The sequence below is a fragment of the Annulohypoxylon truncatum genome (assembly GCF_022578515.1).
Source record: "Annulohypoxylon truncatum strain CBS 140777 unplaced genomic scaffold F4807scaffold_3, whole genome shotgun sequence".
Taxonomy (NCBI): Eukaryota; Fungi; Ascomycota; class Sordariomycetes; order Xylariales; family Hypoxylaceae; genus Annulohypoxylon; species Annulohypoxylon truncatum.
Window position 1 is genome coordinate 1,377,156 of NW_025953789.1, and position 17,923 is coordinate 1,395,078.

The 17,923-nt window shown below is 48.5% G+C and overlaps 8 protein-coding genes across 8 annotated transcripts; 5 read left to right on the forward strand and 3 right to left on the reverse strand.

Annotated features, from left to right (window-relative positions):
* Nucleotides 1–176: 176 nt before the first annotated feature.
* On the forward strand, nt 177–3,413 carry F4807DRAFT_410100 (uncharacterized protein). The gene is made up of 2 exons (XM_047996588.1): nt 177–1,535; nt 1,739–3,413. Exons 1-2 carry the CDS (start codon nt 552–554, stop codon nt 3,350–3,352), a joined length of 2,598 nt encoding a protein of 865 aa, XP_047858519.1. The 5' UTR covers nt 177–551; the 3' UTR covers nt 3,353–3,413.
* Nucleotides 3,414–4,387, reverse strand: F4807DRAFT_410102 (Rab5-interacting protein-domain-containing protein). Its single transcript, XM_047996589.1, has 2 exons — nt 3,921–4,387; nt 3,414–3,856 (listed from the first exon to the last, which is right to left on the reverse strand). The coding sequence occupies exons 1-2, from the start codon at nt 3,984–3,986 to the stop codon at nt 3,566–3,568; spliced, it is 357 nt and encodes a 118-aa protein (XP_047858520.1). The 5' UTR covers nt 3,987–4,387; the 3' UTR covers nt 3,414–3,565.
* Nucleotides 4,369–7,338, forward strand: F4807DRAFT_410103 (Mysoin-binding motif of peroxisomes-domain-containing protein). Its single transcript, XM_047996590.1, has 4 exons — nt 4,369–4,877; nt 5,004–5,721; nt 5,775–6,226; nt 6,282–7,338. Exons 1-4 carry the CDS (start codon nt 4,829–4,831, stop codon nt 6,923–6,925), a joined length of 1,863 nt encoding a protein of 620 aa, XP_047858521.1. The 5' UTR covers nt 4,369–4,828; the 3' UTR covers nt 6,926–7,338.
* A 276-nt stretch (nt 7,339–7,614) lies between these two features.
* F4807DRAFT_208339 (proliferating cell nuclear antigen) lies at nt 7,615–9,237 on the forward strand. The gene is made up of 4 exons (XM_047993898.1): nt 7,615–7,861; nt 7,913–8,342; nt 8,403–8,692; nt 8,755–9,237. The coding sequence occupies exons 1-4, from the start codon at nt 7,820–7,822 to the stop codon at nt 8,770–8,772; spliced, it is 780 nt and encodes a 259-aa protein (XP_047858522.1). The 5' UTR covers nt 7,615–7,819; the 3' UTR covers nt 8,773–9,237.
* Nucleotides 8,959–11,186, forward strand: F4807DRAFT_208316 (Ribokinase-like protein). The gene is made up of 5 exons (XM_047993896.1): nt 8,959–9,515; nt 9,581–9,591; nt 9,662–9,741; nt 9,819–10,155; nt 10,284–11,186. Exons 1-5 carry the CDS (start codon nt 9,462–9,464, stop codon nt 10,918–10,920), a joined length of 1,119 nt encoding a protein of 372 aa, XP_047858523.1. The 5' UTR covers nt 8,959–9,461; the 3' UTR covers nt 10,921–11,186.
* Nucleotides 11,187–12,444, reverse strand: F4807DRAFT_208317 (dUTP diphosphatase). The gene has a single exon (XM_047993897.1). It carries the CDS (start codon nt 12,017–12,019, stop codon nt 11,453–11,455), a length of 567 nt encoding a protein of 188 aa, XP_047858524.1. The 5' UTR covers nt 12,020–12,444; the 3' UTR covers nt 11,187–11,452.
* On the reverse strand, nt 12,375–14,383 carry F4807DRAFT_410114 (uncharacterized protein). The gene has a single exon (XM_047996591.1). It carries the CDS (start codon nt 13,871–13,873, stop codon nt 12,869–12,871), a length of 1,005 nt encoding a protein of 334 aa, XP_047858525.1. The 5' UTR covers nt 13,874–14,383; the 3' UTR covers nt 12,375–12,868.
* An 815-nt stretch (nt 14,384–15,198) lies between these two features.
* On the forward strand, nt 15,199–17,291 carry F4807DRAFT_208427 (uncharacterized protein). The gene is made up of 2 exons (XM_047993899.1): nt 15,199–16,181; nt 16,234–17,291. Exons 1-2 carry the CDS (start codon nt 15,633–15,635, stop codon nt 17,137–17,139), a joined length of 1,455 nt encoding a protein of 484 aa, XP_047858526.1. The 5' UTR covers nt 15,199–15,632; the 3' UTR covers nt 17,140–17,291.
* Nucleotides 17,292–17,923: the final 632 nt, after the last annotated feature.

The following is a 17,923-nucleotide window of genomic DNA, read 5'->3' on the forward strand; positions in this document are numbered from 1 at the left end:
ACATAGATGTACTTGCTAATTGACCCAAAGTTTACCTTATTAGCCCCTTGCCATATCCATACATAGGTACCTACATACATGAGTTTTACGCTCTTGCCTGCGCTGCCTGAGGCAACAATTATTAGTTAGGTACATGTCACCACGTACCTATTTGTGCCGATACCTAATGAATGGACGAGTCCATCACCACTTCACCTTGAAAATACCTATTATCAGCTCCAGCTTCCTATCCACGATGGCTGACTTGACATCGTAATAAAACTGTTTTGCTATATAATACATATTAAAACTCCTTATTCACACATTTGTGAGCTGTTAAGCTCTGATTTATCGAAGATGATACCACAAATACGTACATCCTATACACAGCGAATATCGCAAGATCATGCAACAGAACCAATACAAGAAGTCGTCATAGCGTCGAATAGATATTAAAACAACCCAAAAAATCAATTTGCGATTAGAATATATGAAAGAAAGCCCACTAGTTCTCACTCTAATCTCTAATTTGGCGCACCATAAAGTTATCATATCCATGACCGAAGCTCAAGATGGCTTCCATATTCACTTTCGATCATGACCCCCCGCGGGTGAACTCCCCATGGCAAACTGGACAGGACTCAGGAAAGAGACCTCATGTCGAGCGTTCTGTGACAACCGGGGCTATTCCTGAGTCTGATCAGCTCTCCGATTCTCATCTGGAGAGACTCGAAGCCGAGCCGCAGGACGGCCCAATAGAGTACAAATTACACCTTTTGCTACGGCCACGAAGGAGATATAATAACATGAGCACTGCACTGAAAGTATCCGGATCTCAGCAATCCAAACCAATGCGAGAAGCAAAGCAGCCAAAGCAAGTCGGACCAGCTCCCACATCTTCTAGCCAGACTAGGCAAAATCGTCTCCATCATTTAACCACTCAACTGCTTTGGAGACTGCAACAGTCATCACCGAATCATTCCACGGCGAGACGTGACCTCGTGATACCAAAATTGCTGGAGGACATTGCTGATCTTACTGCTTTAGAGAAGCCAGGGCAACTACTCCCTGGCCTCGAGGAGTCCAATGGAGCGCTGTACGAATTAGGTGTAGCTGACGATGGCACGTTCATCGGCTTGACCAAGGATGAGATGGACGAGAGCATGGCAACTCTCAAAGTCATGGCTGCTAGTCTAGGTTGCAGGGTCGAGGTGCAACGTATGAAGGCTATCGGGACATGCCAGTGGGTCGATAGCACACCAGAGTCCGAAGGCAAAATTCATGTCGCAGATCTTTGGGTAGCGGAGGCTCTCGTGATGCCAGTGCTAAATATCGAGAGCAATAAGAATGGTCAAGAAGTAGATCAACTGAGCGCAACTCCGAGGAGAGGCGCTTCGATCACCGAACAACTCCGTGTTTCACTCATTGGACCGACGACGTCTGGTAAAACAACACTACTCGGAACACTGTCCAACGGCACATTGGACAACGGACGGGGAAGTAGTAGGATCAACCTATTGAGACATCGCCATGAGGTCGCATCTGGACAAACAAGTGGTATGTATGGAAACATATGTCAAACCTTGATACTTATGTTTTCAAAAAGGATCCCTAAATTTGTATGGTAAATATAGTTGCTAACGCTATGGCAGTGAGTGGGACAGATCCATATTTCTATTGTTGAAGTAAAGAAAACAACGCCTGGTATACCCTATAACAATTGTTGAAATCACTAACGTATCATGTTTAAATACACCAGTCAATCGCACAAGAACTCATCGGGTATGAGGATCGAAGGATCTTCAATTACAACATTGATAATATCAATGAATGGCCAGACATCCATGACCGCGCAGAGAAAGGCCGGTTGGCCTTCTTACTTGACTCCGCTGGACACCCACGATACCAGCGAACTACTCTTCGAGCTCTCGTCGGATGGGCACCTCACTGGACTTTTCTGTGTATTCCAAATGAAGATGGGGCACTTGCCTCTGGCGCCCACTCCCTTTCCGGTGTGGACGGGGCTCTAGGAGTCGGGATAGCCTCGATAGATCTGGCTATGGCGCATCTCGATTTATGCTTAAAACTGGCCATGCCTCTCGCCATTCTCATCACCAAATCTGAGTTGGGACAGATGGCGACCTTGAAGGAACACTTAGCCGTAGTGTTCACCAAAGTTAAAGCTATGGGGAGGATACCGAAATTATTGACTTCAACCGCACGCGACGAGGACAATCTGATAGAAGTTCCCAGCAACGACCTTCAGAAGATCCAGGATGAAGTCACTGGCCCCATTTCCAAATCTGGTGACCGGCTGTCTATTGTTCCCGTGATCCTCACAAGTGCTGTTAAAGGTATTGGTATTGGGTTGACTCATGCTTTGCTACGAAGTTTGCCGATTCCGCCTATACCGACGGCAAGAGATTTCGTTCCGCTCGCCTTGAACCCAGAACAACCGGATGCTCTCTTTCACATCGATGAGGTTTTCGATATGTCATTGAGCCGCGCTCAGACGGCTACAACAGGGCCGGGGGGAAGCGCGCCTGTAGTAACGGGTTACCTGCGGTTCGGGAGGTTATCTATAGGTGATAAAGTTGTTCTGGGGCCCTTCCCGGGAGACGAAGAGGATGCTGGTGCTCTGGTCCCGAAAGATCACCCTCCGCCTGGATACGGGTTATCAATTCCTCATCCTTCATCTGCGGAATTCGCCCGACTTAGCTCTCGCCATACGCTATCAGCCTCCAAGGTCGAGGGTGAATGGCGCCAAGCTACAATCGTGAACATTCGTGATTTGAGGCTCCCCGTACAAACTATCGAAGCAGGACAAGCGGGCTCTATTCAGGTGGTCTTCAACGAACCTAATAGCGACATATCCGATTCCGATGCTGCCTCCGGAAAACCGAAGCTATCCATTGGCAGCCTCCGTAAGGGCCAGGTTCTCGCCGTGCCTAGTCAACACATGGTTGATACGGGGCTCACCCTCCAAGCAGCTTCTAGTCTAATAGCTTCTTTCAAAACATCGGACGTTAAGTCACTGACCGTGAATAGTTTGGTAAACGCCTACGTGGGAATGGTTCGTGCCGCCGTTCGGGTATTGCGAGTGACACGTCAAAGGTCCGAGCTCAACGCACAAAAGGGTTCGGCAGAAGACGACGAAGACATGTTTAGTATGAATGATCATATAGAGCTCGAACGTACCAAGTCAGAAGCGGATCTCGACGAGTACCAAGCAGAATACCACGTCTCACTGGAACTTCTGAATAGTAGGGAATGGATCGAACTCGGGTCTCAAATCGTTCTCGTAGAAGGAGGATTCAGGGATAAGTCGGGGCTTGAAGGTTATGTTGGCAATGTGATCGAGATTGTAGAGTGAATAGAACATTATTATCATAGCATTTCTATGTAGCGATTTTAGATAGAACATCAGTAAGGACATGTTGAAACTTCATAATGGTATTCGATATTGCTTAAGGGTGTTCTACTCATGCCCCTGTGACCTAGGCTAATCGGCCATATATTCCTAGGCGTACATTTACCCTACTGCCAAACGCCTCGAAACCTTTCTAAACGTGTATGGGAAGCCCTCTCAGGCCCTCACTAGACCATAGAACAGCGTCCATGTCAATATAAACCCCGCAAGTCCGTTAAAGAGGCTTCCTGTCCAGAATTCGTACTGGGTTCTGAAGTATCTGCTGGTATCGAAAAGACCGTGGCCTGCCTTTAACGACGTGGGCGCGACGCGGATCGTGTAGAAGAGGACGGTGGTGAGGATGGTGAAGATAAAGTAGAAAAGGAATCCACTATATGATTCGAGACCGAGGATGCCGGCTGCGGCGCCGAAGATGGAAGCAGTAAGGGTCTGGAGATTGGATAGAGCCTAAGAGAGCAGAGGAGGAAGAACACGTCAATAGCTAGAGCATCAATGCATTGATAGAACTGACCTTTGTGTTGTGCATTACCGACTCCGGCACAATAGGAGATATCTGTAGCTCCCTTTCGGTCGGCATGGCTGCGCTCGTCCTTGTGTTTAATTCTGTCTTTGTCCCTCAAATTTCAATATATGTATCTCTGTCTCGAAATAAGACGGGGAATTTGAAAGCTTGACGTCTGTGGTATGTACGTAATGTTTTAAGAGCATTGGACTAGTACTGGACCACTGGACCATAAGCCGCATGGCGATCGTTAGCGAATAGCGTGAGGCAACTAAAACCCCAGGATAGCGGTTCCGTTAGAAAGGTTATCTGACAGCTGGTCCGCAAACGTTTGACTAATTCGGCAAGCGGTGTGTGCCGCAGCCCTGTTTAATCTGCTTAATCTGTACTACCAAACTACGACATATGTACGTACCTATAGCGTAGGTGCCGTAGTAGGCACGTTCCGCGTTTCCACGTTCCACTTTACGTTCTTTTCCACCCGTGATTGTTTCCTTCGTTTCTCTCGGGTTTTTCTATGGGGAAAGCTCCCCTTGCTCTCCCCTGTTTCCACGGGGGTCTCGGACATTACATACGCCTATACTTAGCTTAGGTACTTGCCTAAATTAGAGAAGCATTATGGTAGGCAGGGCAGGGTAATCTCGTACAATTTCGTACAATTCAAATGAACAAAGCACTTGACAAGTAAACTTAACTTCCTTTCAATAACGACTGCTTTCCTTACAACAAAATATTTCCTTTGCTAAATTCTGCTGACCCCCCCTTTCTTCTCTATTTTCCTTACATGTTACATGTTTGATTGTTCCTTTTACCAAATCGAACCGAGTCATTCCTTGTGGAGCTATTCGCAAAACTGAGTGAATCACGAGCACTTTCGCGCCAGATGGACGCGATCCGTCGTGTGACACCTCAATTACATGGAGACTCACGTAGATGAGGGAACGCCTTTGAGCAACTACCTCGAGGGTATGTATATTTGTTTTATACACATGCAGCGCCTACGTAACCAGCTCCCAGTCTCCTTATTAAAGAATCTTCATAATATGGTCGATATGTCCGAAGCTATCAGAGTCCTAACTATACTTGCTACAGGCACCGGAGAGAGAGATGAAGCGCAGTGGCAGGAAGCCGAAGATGCCACGGACCACGACTTCTCACCGGAATCTAGCCCACCACGAGATTTCGCTCCGAGAGGTTTAGCAAAGGTCCGGAAGAAGTTTCGGGAAAACTTACCGAGACCTTTGTGTATTGATTCTAATACTTTCCCTTCGCGTATCAACCTTGATGAGATCCATAACCACGCGTCACCTCTCTTCGACGTGCTGCACCTCTTCGTCGAAGCAGTTACTTCGTCCATCGACCATGCTAAATCGATCGGCTTCCTCGAACGGTTGCGTCTTGCCATCATTCAATCCCAGCTTCTAGATAACCCCTTGGTGCTAGGTTATCAACCATCGATAGAACCCGAACCGTCGCAACCAGAAAATGAACCGAGTTTCCATGGTCTGACGGCTTCCGGTGCCGTTGCTGCGGCCGTATTTGGCTTCAGTGCGGCATCCCTGGTTCGGTGGTTCGCGCTTGGGGGTTTTATGCCGACTTGGAAACGGCTCTTGATTTCTACAGTAGTAACTTCTGTGGTGCTCCTAGTCGCTAGGGCATATGTGCGAAGGCAACTCCTGAGGAACATCCAAAAGCAAGGGTTGGCAGAGGCCTCGACATTCTTCTCGCTTTCGCGAGAGTACGACTGTGCGAACAGTGCAGCTCTCAACTTCGTTATGGAGGTAGAATTAGTTGCTCGCGGATATCGACTGTAATGTTCCTTATTCCCAAAGAGTTCTGATTCAACCAGCTAATGTTTAATAGGAGCACGCCTATCCCCCCTATTAGCCGATTGGAGAATAATGGACAAAACGTCAAGTGCCTTCAACTAAGGAATTCTCTTCGGACGAGCCTCGCAGAAGTTATCTCTAAGTACTACCAGATAGCTTTCACAATATGGGCATTTGCAGAACAAACCGAATTACTGCAGTTACAATCTCAATATCAGTTTACTGTTGCCGATGTAGTGGAACGATTTCAAGTGTTTTCCAAGGCAGACCCCCAGAATGCCGAAAAATTACAACCCCTGAAGGATGCCGCATTCCTCTTCCATGATATCCGAAAGATGTTTTTAAGCGGTTTACTAGCTCTCCATAGCGCCGGCAACGATACCGATCGGCTTCGTTTCTCGACGATACTGGAGGCGTTTAAAGAATTAAATGTGTCTACGAAGCAAGCGTACGTGCGGGTGAGAGATATCTTGGCTGATAACGACTGTAAGTGAGCTATGGCCAGTCGACCGACTGCTACATTCTAATAACGTAACTTTAGTTCAAATTCCCAAAACTCCACGTAGTCCTGAGACCCCTGGCCACGACCGATGGCGTCACCAAGTTCGAAGACTCAACTCGATGACCATGAACATCCGCAGTGTGCAGGCAAAGTTACACCTTCTGCGCGAAGAGTCATCCAAGGCCTTGAATGAAGCCGACGATATCAGCGATCTTGGTCCATTATTTATGGCCCAGTACGATTCGATCGGGCAAGATCTCCGAGACTTGATGGAAGCGTGGCAGACCGGCAAGGCCTCGCTGGCGTCTGGCATCGATAGGAACGAGAAGCGCCTGTCATCTATTGGCTCTACGCTTGTGTCTCCTTTAAGTACGATGAGTGGACGAACGATAGCGGAAGAGGACGAGAGCAGCCAGGATGGGCACGACGGTATTGCCGATGCATTAAAGAAGCTTAACGGAGACGCTACGCCGCCGATGGAGATCGAACCCGAGGTTTTCGAGGCCATATCTATTCCTCGACCGAAGAGCTTGCTTACGCGAGAAGAAAGAATTATCAGGATGAGAGAGGATCGCAAGAGCAAAGAGATTGCCAAGGCGAAAGCCGAAGCCCAAAGGGGCATGATGCGAGAATTACAAGGAGTACTGGACAGAAAACCCGGACGTGGCCGAGTCTCTCTTTAAAAATTTCCTTGATATCTGTATCACTTCGACTAACAGCATTGACTGAGCTTGTGGCGTTGGTAACGATTAAATCATGAACTGGGTCATCATCGGTTGCACTACGGCGTATTTGGGATAGAGCGATCCGGCTTGAAGTTCTATTCACCACGGCGTGGTTTGGCTTGGTTTTACATAGGGTAGGGGGCGTATATATAGAGAGCTGGTCATCCATACGATCTTTGCGCATAATGCTTTTTTTTCTTATGTCGCCGTATATATGCACAACCAACACCTACCTATCTAGGTCTATATATAATAAAACCAAATTTGAGAAGACGGGGATATTCCGAGGTCTTCTCCTAATTATCTTCTTAGATCCTTAAGAATAGATAGCTAAACATAAGAATTAATACTATATATTAATCATACCTCGATAACTACGAGTAGCACGCATATCAATATTGTAACCTTGATCTCCGTTCTTTCAGATAATAAAGCGCACATATATTTCTCCTATGGGCAAGCGTAGGGCTGTGACTTTGTTTCCGAGGGAGGTTGCAATGCAGAGTTCCCTAGAAGGTATGTGCCTACCTACTATGTAGGAGAGAAGGCAGACCCCTGCAACCCCGAAATCTTACCTAATGCAGGTGGGGCATTCGCGTTTGCCTTCAATTAAAGACGCGTCCAACCACTCAACGCGTCTTTTCTCTAATTCATCCCACTATTTCTGAAATCGCCAGTACATACGAAATTACAACACTTCCCGACAACACTATCAACTCTGAAGCAAAAGTCAGCCGACGACAACACAAATCAATCACGTCTTAATCTCATTAATCTATCCATATACCAATAACTCACCAACGTGGAATATTTTCAGCAACTTCGGTCTTTTAATATCATCAACGAGTCATCATGTTGGAGGCACGATTAGAACAGGCTCAGATCCTGAAGAAGGTTTGCAGCCTATAATACCCTTCCTACCCGCAAGCTTTACTGACAAAATAGGTGGTGGATTCTATCAAGGATTTGGTGCAAGACTGCAATTTCGATTGCAATGACTCAGGCATTGCGCTCCAAGCTATGGACAACTCTCACGTCGCTCTCGTGTCCATGATGCTGAAGGCCGAGGGATTCTCTCCCTACCGATGCGACCGCAACATCGCTCTCGGCGTGAACTTAGTCTCCCTTACCAAAGTTCTCCGCGCTGCACAGAACGAAGATATCCTAACTCTGAAAGCCGAAGACGCACCCGACTCCCTCAACCTAGTCTTTGAGAGCAGCGAGAATGACCGTATTAGTGAATACGATTTGAAGCTTATGGACATCGACCAGGAGCACCTCGGTATCCCCGAAACAGAGTACGCGGCCACAATCTCTATGCCTTCCGCGGAATTCAGACGCATCTGCACCGACTTGATGGCTATGTCTGAATCAGGTCAGTACTATGCCCTATTTGTTTCTATTGTATATGAAGGACGCAATTAACATATGAAAGTCACCATCGATGCTACCAAGGACGGCGTCAAGTTCTCCTGCAACGGAGATATCGGCAACGGTGCTGTCACCCTCCGAAGCCACCAGAATGTCGACAAGCCTGAACTCAACATCGACATTGAGCTCACCGAGCCGGTTGGCCTGACATTCTCTCTTAAGTACTTGGTCAACTTCTGCAAGGCCCAAGCTTTGTCGAGCACCGTCAAGATCTGCTTGTCTAACGAAGTGCCTCTCTTGGTGGAGTATGGACTGGCTGGTAGCAGTTTTCTGAGATTCTATCTTGCACCAAAGGTTTGTCACGCCCCAACTTTCTTCATAATATATGCAACGAATTGCTAATGCTGGAATTGCAGATTGGTGATGAGGAATAATGGGTTAAAATAACGGAACATAATGAATGTTATGATAATACCACGTCGGCAGGAGCAATTAGCGAGTTAGTTACGAAACTTGCTTGCGGAATACTCGTGGTTATGGAATGGATACGAATGCATTCAGCATGGAAGACAACGGTCTGCATTTACAGTTATAAGACCTTTTGTCGTGCTAGGTGCCTATGCAGTACTTCCCTTCGAGTTTCCAGGTAATTGACTCGGAGTAATATCTGGCCTGCGGCTCTAATTTACGTTTCTTTTCCCTACCCCTTTTCACGTGGCCCCTAAATCCTAAATTGTACGATTGGAGGTAATATTGGTATAAGTTGTAGGAAGTGGAGCTTGTGAGTATTGAAAATTTATGTGGGTCTTCTGCGGGGCTATCCGCGATGGCGGGGCACGTTGATAACCTTAGGTAAAGTTTCAATTGCAGATCTGGGATAGACCCTTCGAGAAAAGAGTCATGCGCCCTTCCACTCCTGCCGTATCGGCAATCGGCGGATGTGAATAATGATTACTTACATCTTCTAAGCTCTTTTTCCACTTTTTTGTTTCTTCTTATGAACATACTTTGAATGGCAGTCGTGCCGTGTTCATATAATCAATTCTTCCTCCATAGACCGTTGTGACTTAGCTATCACTTCCCTGTATAATCTTATAATCTATACTCTGTATCAGCCGTCCGCATGAGTACCGAACCTCCCGTTCCAGAGACGAGCGTCCTTGCCGTCGCCAGTCATGTAGGAAAACAATGCCTTCACTAGTCAGTTTCCTCTTTTCTAGCAGCTAATCCCTTACTTTGAAGGTTGTCTCAGGGTGAGATTCCTAGATTTTTACTACCATATCGTCATCGGCCTATCCATTAACTCCAAATTTCCTGGGACAGGAACGTAGGAAACAAGATCGCCGTCTTCGTGCTCCAGTCCATGGGCTGCGATGTATCCGCTCTAAATACCGTCCAATTCAGTACGTTTAAGCCCCCGAAGAATGACTCCTCTTCGAGTGCGTTTGTATCGGTCAAATTACTAAGTAACAACGGAAAGGCAACCATACCGGTTACAGACAATGGAAGGGCACGCGAGTATCGGCGCAGGAGATCACAGACTTGTGGGACGGCCTCAAGCAGTCATACCTCGATAACATCGACATGATGCTCTCCGGCTACGTTCCTGGCGCGGAGGCTGTCACGGCCGTAGGCAATATCAGCAAGGAACTCAGGCACAAGTCGGAGGAAGCCGGAAAACCGGGCAATTTCTTCTGGGTTCTTGACCCGGTTATGGGCGACAATGGTCGTTTATACGTTGCGGAAACCGTCGTCCCCGCATATAAGAGCCTACTACACTATGCCGACCTCATATTACCGAATCAGTTCGAAGCTGAGTAAGTCCACCACGCTCAAGTCCCATTTGGGAGAAAGGGAGTTAAAATTTGGTATTCGACCAATGATGGCGATTTTGGAGACAACCGAGTTAATCGTATTCTAATTAACAAACCCCTTTTTACTGCAGACTCCTTTCAGGTATTAAGATTACCGACCGAGACTCCCTCGAACATGCCATCCGCGTCCTACATCAAGAATACGGCGTTCCACACGTCGTTATAACATCGGTATCCATCCCACTCTTGAGCTCCCCCGAGGCCGCTACCACACAGACGCCACGCACGATGTCGGTCGTGGGCTCGTCGATGACGTCAGATCGGCAGCCGCGCGCCTTCAAGATCTCGTTCCCGGTCTTCGAAGCTTACTTTAGCGGTACCGGAGATATGTTTGCAGCGCTCATGGTGGTGAGGATCCGCGAGGCTGTCGCGAACTACGATAAGCTAAGTAATGGAGTCGGAGATGGCAAAGGAGTGTCCCGAAAACTTGGCGAGAGGCGTTCGTGGCTTAGCGATGACGCAGTAGTGGCATTAGACTTGCCGCTCGCGAGGGCCGCGGAGAAGGTCCTGGCTAGCATGCACGAGGTTCTGGAACGCACATGCGTGAGCATGAACGCTGATATGAAAACAGTAAGGGAGCGGAGGGGGAATGATCTAGACGAGAAGACATTGCATTTGCTCAAGTCGAGGGCTGCAGAATTAAAACTCACGAGGAACTTGGGATGCTTGCGCAGCCCAACGATAGAATATAGGGCGGAGAAGATGTAGGAAGCGGATTTGGACAGGTTGGGAAACGAGAAATGCGAGAGTGTTGGGTCTCTTGTATAGAGACGTATATTGCATTAGATGGTGTTCAAGACGGGCTAGGCTAGCCGGATCATATATATTAGAGAATAGAAAGACATGTGAAGACACTGTTACTGCCATTGAAGGAGTGATGGACGGATCTCGTTTGTTTTACTTCGTAGGGGTAGCTCTGGGACAATTAACTCGTTCATATTCATGATCATCTTGGTTTCGGTACTTTCATAAGATCTAGCCGCCGAAAATGGAAGCAAGTAGCCTAGCCATCTCTGCTACCCTGTCACTACCCCGTTGATCCCCAAGTGGGTAAGAACGCAGCCAGCCGACACGATTGATCTATATTCTTTCATGACCCAATCCTCTAACCGGCACACCCCTTTTCTACTCTCATCACAAGGCGCTAGACATATAGGACATAGCTCTCAAGCCCTCCATATGGTTTGTGCCGGTCCCCGAAAGCTACCTAGACAAGTAGGTTACCAAGTTGCAACCCAGCTCAATTCGTCCCCGTGCTCCCAAACCCACCAGCACCACGCACGCTCTCCTCCAGCTCCTCCACCTCCACGACATCAGGCGTATAAATGCGCTCGACGACGAGCTGCGCCACACGGTCCCCCGCCGCGACGCCGAAGTCGGTGTCCGCGTGGTTGAACAGCAGGACCTTGACGGGGCCCCGGTAGTCGGCGTCGATCACGCCCGCCCCCGTGTCGATGAAGTGCTTCGCGGCCAACCCCGACCGCGGCGCGATGCGCCCGTATGTGCCGGCCGGCACGGCGATGCTTATGTCGGTCTCGACGAGCGCTTTGCCGCGCGCGGGGATCGTGGTCGGTTGTGAGGCGTAGAGGTCGTAGCCGGCGGAGAAGGCGGAGCCGCGGGTTGGTAGCTTGGCGGTGGGTGAGAGTTTTTTTATTAGGAGCGGGGGAGAGGCTTCGAGGGTTGGGACGGCGGGAGTGGTGGTGGTGGCGGGGGCGTTGGAGGTGGCCATGATTGAGGTTTCGCTCGTTTTGACTCGCTTCGCGGGCGGTGATGTTGGTGGTGAGGTTACGGAGGCAGAAGCGGTCATACCTAGTCTCTGGTCTGGTTTCGTCGAGTTTGCAATGAAAGCTGTGTACGTATCGTGTACGGGAAGAAGTTGAAATGGTGGTTTGTAGGGTTGAGGAAAATGTGTTTGCGGTCTCGGCAGGCTGCAATTGCGGTGAAGAAAAAGAACGAACGGAGAGCGGTTGCAAGCGAAGGAAAGTGGGATATGGCGGTGGGACGCGCTGCGGGCTTGCTGCCGACGCGTTGAGGGGCGCCGCCGGGTTAGGGATGGGGCTAATTGGCCAATTATCGTGGACTACAGCGCCAAGGGTTGTGCGAGTTGGGAGTACGCAGGTACCTACGCTGTGCTGGGATCATGGTTGCATCTTTATGTCACAGATAGAAATGTCGTGCAGAGAACATATTATTCTTGGATATGAACGGCGTTCCGGGTTTAAAATTCTGAATTCGAGTATGTTGGTATGGGTATTCTGCGTTGAGAAAAGCAATTATCGTGGTACAGGTATTACCCAATTGTCTAGTAGGTTGTTTCAAGATCCAATATAATCAGAATCACCAATTGTCGAACCAACAGATATCCATATCTGTAGGCGTGAGATCGGTGGAAGTAGGTAGTCCAGGCCAATTCCATTGTACGACTAGCAATGTCGAAATAATAAGCGTTGAACGTATTACCTACTCAAAGCCCCGAGTCCCAATATGATAGATCAGGCTCCAAATAGAAAACGGGTTTAAGGGGTAGTAACGGAAACAAGACAAGGCCTCCTGGTTTGATTGACAGCTTCAACTTGGGTGGCGTTTTGCCTGCCGCCGTAGCTTACGTACATATCCGACTCGTGGCAATGCCGTGAATACGGTGGAAATAAACGTATTATTCGTCCAATTCTTTACCAAAGTCGATTAATCGTAACTTCGTCGAGTCTCTGGGGTGAAATTGAGCGACTCTAGATCGAACTAAGAACCTAGCGGCTGCTGACTCTCTTGGAAGCTGGACGTAAGCGGCTGAATTATCGCCGTCCGATTGCGCGAGGGTGTTGAGCAGTTCCTCAGTTAGATCTCGCATCTCCGCACCAGCAGCCGCGGTCTCATCCCGGTTGTCATTGCTTGCTTTTGCTGACGGCTGATCACCTTCTCGTGTACCCCATATCTCGTCAATCCGCCGTTGCCGTTTGTCTTGATCCGGGTTTTCCTTAGCTTTCTTCAGCTTGCCCTGGGAACTAAATCCTGCGGCGAGGTCATCTCCGTCAATGTCCATAATCTCGCCGACCACAGGGCCTCCGAGTTCTTCGGCGGCAAGCATGCCTGCTAGATGCTCATCGATGAACCTTCTGAGAGCCTTAAGGAGCGCGGATGTCTCTTTATCGTAGCGCTTCTTCTTCTGCTTCAGCTCATTGATCCGCTCCGCAGCGATATCTTCCGGTCCCATCTCCATCCGGCTCTCCAGGCCATCCTTCAGTGCCTGTATACGATTCCGTAGGCTCTGTGAGAGAGCCTTTTGGTCTTCAAGATTTGACTTCTCCACTTCAAGTCGTCGCTTGGTCTTTTCAACCGAGTCTTTATGGGATGCTAGGTAGGCTTTAGTCTCCTCTACCGTCTGATGGGTTTTCCGAAGGGCCAAGAGAGCCGGCAGTACAGAGTCCGGGAACGGCAAAAATGGTGTCTGTTCTGCCAACTCGTCGTAGGCTGTCTTCATGATATCCCATGATGCTGTGGGAGGATGAGGTTGACCTGTGCGTAACGCAGCTGGGGCGGACCGCAACTCATTTAGCGTATTCTCGCGGACCCTAACTGCTGTCTGGAGCTCTTGTAATGTTTCTTTAAGACGAGATTCATGAATCAAATCGGTATCGTTACTCAAGCGCATCGTGGTGTCCATTTTGAACGAGGTATCATGCCAATTGCCAAGAGAGGAAAATTGATGTGCTGCAAGACCTTCCTTGTAATGGGATAAAATATGATGTGATGCCTTGCAGCTTGTAGTGGAGGCCTATCTTTCCATATTGCAGATAATATGCGGGAAGAAATGTCCGGCCAGGGGCATCGTCAGTGAGATGCCAAGCAATGAGATGCTAGTAATGAATTGCCGGTGGATCTGCGGTGCAAACAATACCTATGTAGGTACTATGCGGTTTACTGGAGTATTTCTAATTAATTGGTCCGAATTGTTGTTTAGATGATTCAAAGTTCTTGAGCACGAGGTAATTCCTAATAAAGTTGAGTATACAAAATTGGCAATCACTGACTCTTCGTCGTATGGTAGGTACATAGGTAGTAGGAAGTGTCTAATCATCCAACGTGGCTGCCGTTTATGGTTGGAATGCCTTCAAATTACATACGTTGTCGTTGAACGGTTAAGCTAGAGTTACAAACAAATATAGGGAGAACGCGAAGAAATAAAAGTACATACAAGCTGACGAAGCGTTTTCAAGTATATTGCCTCACCGTATTATCCGAGTGGGTCGAACTCAAAAAAAGCACGGTGATCACTGAGCCAATTAGAAATCAATGACGCTTGGACGGTAGATTTTTTTTCGTGTGGAGGAGACCCACTTCCTTTGCAACTACGACGCCTGAGCCAGGTTCCCACAGTTTAGATCTTTCTTGCATCACCCTAAACCACCTAAATCACGAACCTCCTTTCAACAACATCTGTCCCTTCATCTATCTCTTCACCCATCAAACCAGTCGCTTCTATCGTCTGCGTTTGGTTCCTCATAACCCTACATTTTACCCTACCCCCCGCAATTCATTTTTGTTGATGGTTTAATATTCACTCATTCTCTCACTTCCTCCCCCGTTCTCCCTTGATTAATTCTTCCTTCGAGCACATCGGTAACTTTGGTGGATGACTACTCACGGAGCTTAACCACCTAAAGAAACTCACGTCGCGCTTCATCTAACCGCGTCAAGAGCAATAGTAATAGGAGACTAATCTCCTGTGATCGTCTGAACGCGTCAATTCGACTTGGTCAATTGCGAGATCAAGGTGCTACCTGCTAGGAAGGCTCACTAAGAGGAAGAAAAAAAAATTGCGCTGTATCAGGAAAGAGGAAACCGTTAACGATATTTCTCGTAATAGTTTCCCTTTGGCGGAAGAAAAAGGTTTGAGAACCACATACGTCTCTAACTCCTGCCACCTTCCAATATCCAAATCCTCAACCACAACCTGAACTTCTACTTCGTTCGTCTTTCCATCATACTCTCCCGTCGACTCGGTCACTGCATACCTGCTCTAGCAAAGCTAGCCATCCTCTACTACCTCTACCAAGTCTCGTCCTCAACCATACCGTCAGGTCATTGCCATCCTCGCCTTACTGCGAACTCTTAGATCCGACTAGGATCTTTCATATCACTCTTCTCGTTATCCCCGTCGTCATAAAGCCCGACGACCTCGATCTTCATCGTCCCATCCTCGACCCTGCATCAACTCCGACCTCTCTTCCAGATCCCGCATATAAGATTCCATCAACTTGAGGGTATTGCAACTCCATCCGTCCCGAATCACTACACCTGCACGTTTTCCTTCGAAAACCCTCAAGGTGTAGATAAGAAAAGAACTCGATAATACAAAATCAATTCGACCGTCTACAAGGCACACGTAGCCCTTCTCAAGAGTGACCTGATAATAGAGCAAGATGTCTGCATCGCCTTCTCACCCGACTAATCCGGCAAAGCGCCCCTTGGAGGATGCTTCGTCACCCTCTCGTGGCAATGACCAACCAGAGGCTAAACGCCCAGCCCTCGACAAAGTCATCAATAACGGAAATAGCGACAAGCATCTCGAGCTTCCGATCAACAGCATTGATGACATCCCGGCTCTGACTGGGACCAACGGCACAGCTAAGGCTGAGGAAGCCAGTAGCGATAAGGCTGAAGTTAAGGATGACCAAGGAGATACTGTTGTCCCTGATGTCGACGAGTCTAAGCTTGCCCTAGATAATGCTGTCACTGGCCCTTCGGCCGCAACTGGTGCTCCTTCAACCAACACTCACGATGAGACCACATGGATTCACATTCGCGCAGTCATCTCCAGTCCCGAAGCTGCCACTATTATTGGCAAGGGCGGCGAGAATGTCTCCAACATCCGAAAGCTGTCGAACGCCAAGTGTACCGTCAGTGATTACCAGAAAGGTGCTGTAGAGAGGATCCTAACCGTTAGTGGCGCGGTCGAAGCCGTAGCTAAGGTATTTAGTATCTACCCATAACGAACGGGAGAGTTTCAGCTAACATATCTAGGCCTTCGGTTTGATTATCCGTACTCTTAACAATGAACCTCTGACAGAGAAGTCCAATTCCCAGTCCAAGACTTATCCTCTCCGCCTCCTTATTCCTCATGTCCTGATTGGATCAATCATCGGAAAGGGTGGTGCTCGAATTCGCGAGATTCAAGATGCCTCAGGAGCAAGACTCAATGCTTCTGACTCTTGCTTGCCGCTATCTAGTGAACGTTCCCTTGTAGTCATGGGCGTTGCTGACGCTGTTCACATCGCTACTTATTATGTAGGCAGCACGCTCCTTCAGCAACTCAACGAGCGATTCGGCGGCCCTGCTGCATCTGCTTACGCCACCCGTAGCGGTGGTCCTACAGGTGTTGTACCTGGTGGAATGCAAGTAGTTCCATACTGTCCTCAACCTGCTGGCGGCAACTTCGGCCACCGAGAGAATTACGGACGACGGCCTGATCCTCGACAGCACCACATGCCGCCTGCTCCGTACGCGCAGCCCTATCCGCATGCAGCTACTCCGCAGCCTAACCCAAGCGTGCCGATGCACTATGCGCCCCAGGCAGCCGGTTATGGCGCTGCTCCTCACATGCCGCCGCACCATGCTCCACACGTGAGCGGACCCCATCCTCACGGCGGTCCTCCGGCTCAGCCAATGCACGGCGCTATTGCTGGAGCTCCCATGACTCAGCAAATCTACATCCCCAACGACATGGTCGGTGCCATTATCGGTAAAGGTGGACAGAAGATCAACGAGATCCGCCAAATCAGCGGTAGTGTGATTAAGATCAACGAGCCGCAAGACAATAGTAATGAGCGACTTGTCACTATCACCGGAACGGAGGAATGTAACAGAATGGCGCTATACATGCTCTATTCTCGACTGGGTGAGCAATCTAATAAGACATACCGAGGCTAAATTGGCCCGGCCGCCCCCAAGACGCCCAGACAAACTAACCATACCCGTGAGGAACAGAAAGTGAAAAGCACCGAATCTAACAACTTAGGACGCACGGCGGATGTATTATACTACCGGCTATCCCGTTACCTTCGACTTTTCCATACCATAGGAGCCTCGGTTTCTATACATCGCATTCGTTTCCATATGGGTCAGGGCCTCCTTGACGCATGATACTGGAAGGGAGGAGGGTCATGGTGGATGGTGGCGTTCGGTAGTTTTGTGAAATTTCAGGTAATTCGTCGGCAACATGAAATTGATGGTGTTAAGCCATATGATGGTAGGCAGGGCATATCATGGAAAAGTGGAAAAGGGTTATATTGCCCACTATACGCGTAGCTTTATTCGCCTTGCTATTAATCCACAGTTCTTCTCTCAACTCTCCAGTGCATTCCGATGAGATGCGTGTGATATATTCAAAGACCATTATTGTGAGGGCTCGATAAACCCGTCATGGTCAGGAGTGAATATCCAACCAGGGTTGATGAACAAGGACATCTCTGCTCACGCAAGAGAGGTCTCCCTCTTTGTTCGCCATTTGTCCAAGTTGTTATGAGATCTCGCAAGGCTCGGGGTCTTTTTAAATTGCGCACAAAATAAGAGGCAAATGTGAAAACAAGTAAAGACATCTGAGTAATGGTTAAGACATGAAGAAACGAATAAACCATGAGTGGCTCCAGGTAATTCCAGTGTTCAGTAACTGGGAACCCTTCCACCGCAACATATGGTCTTTTTCATTTCCCTA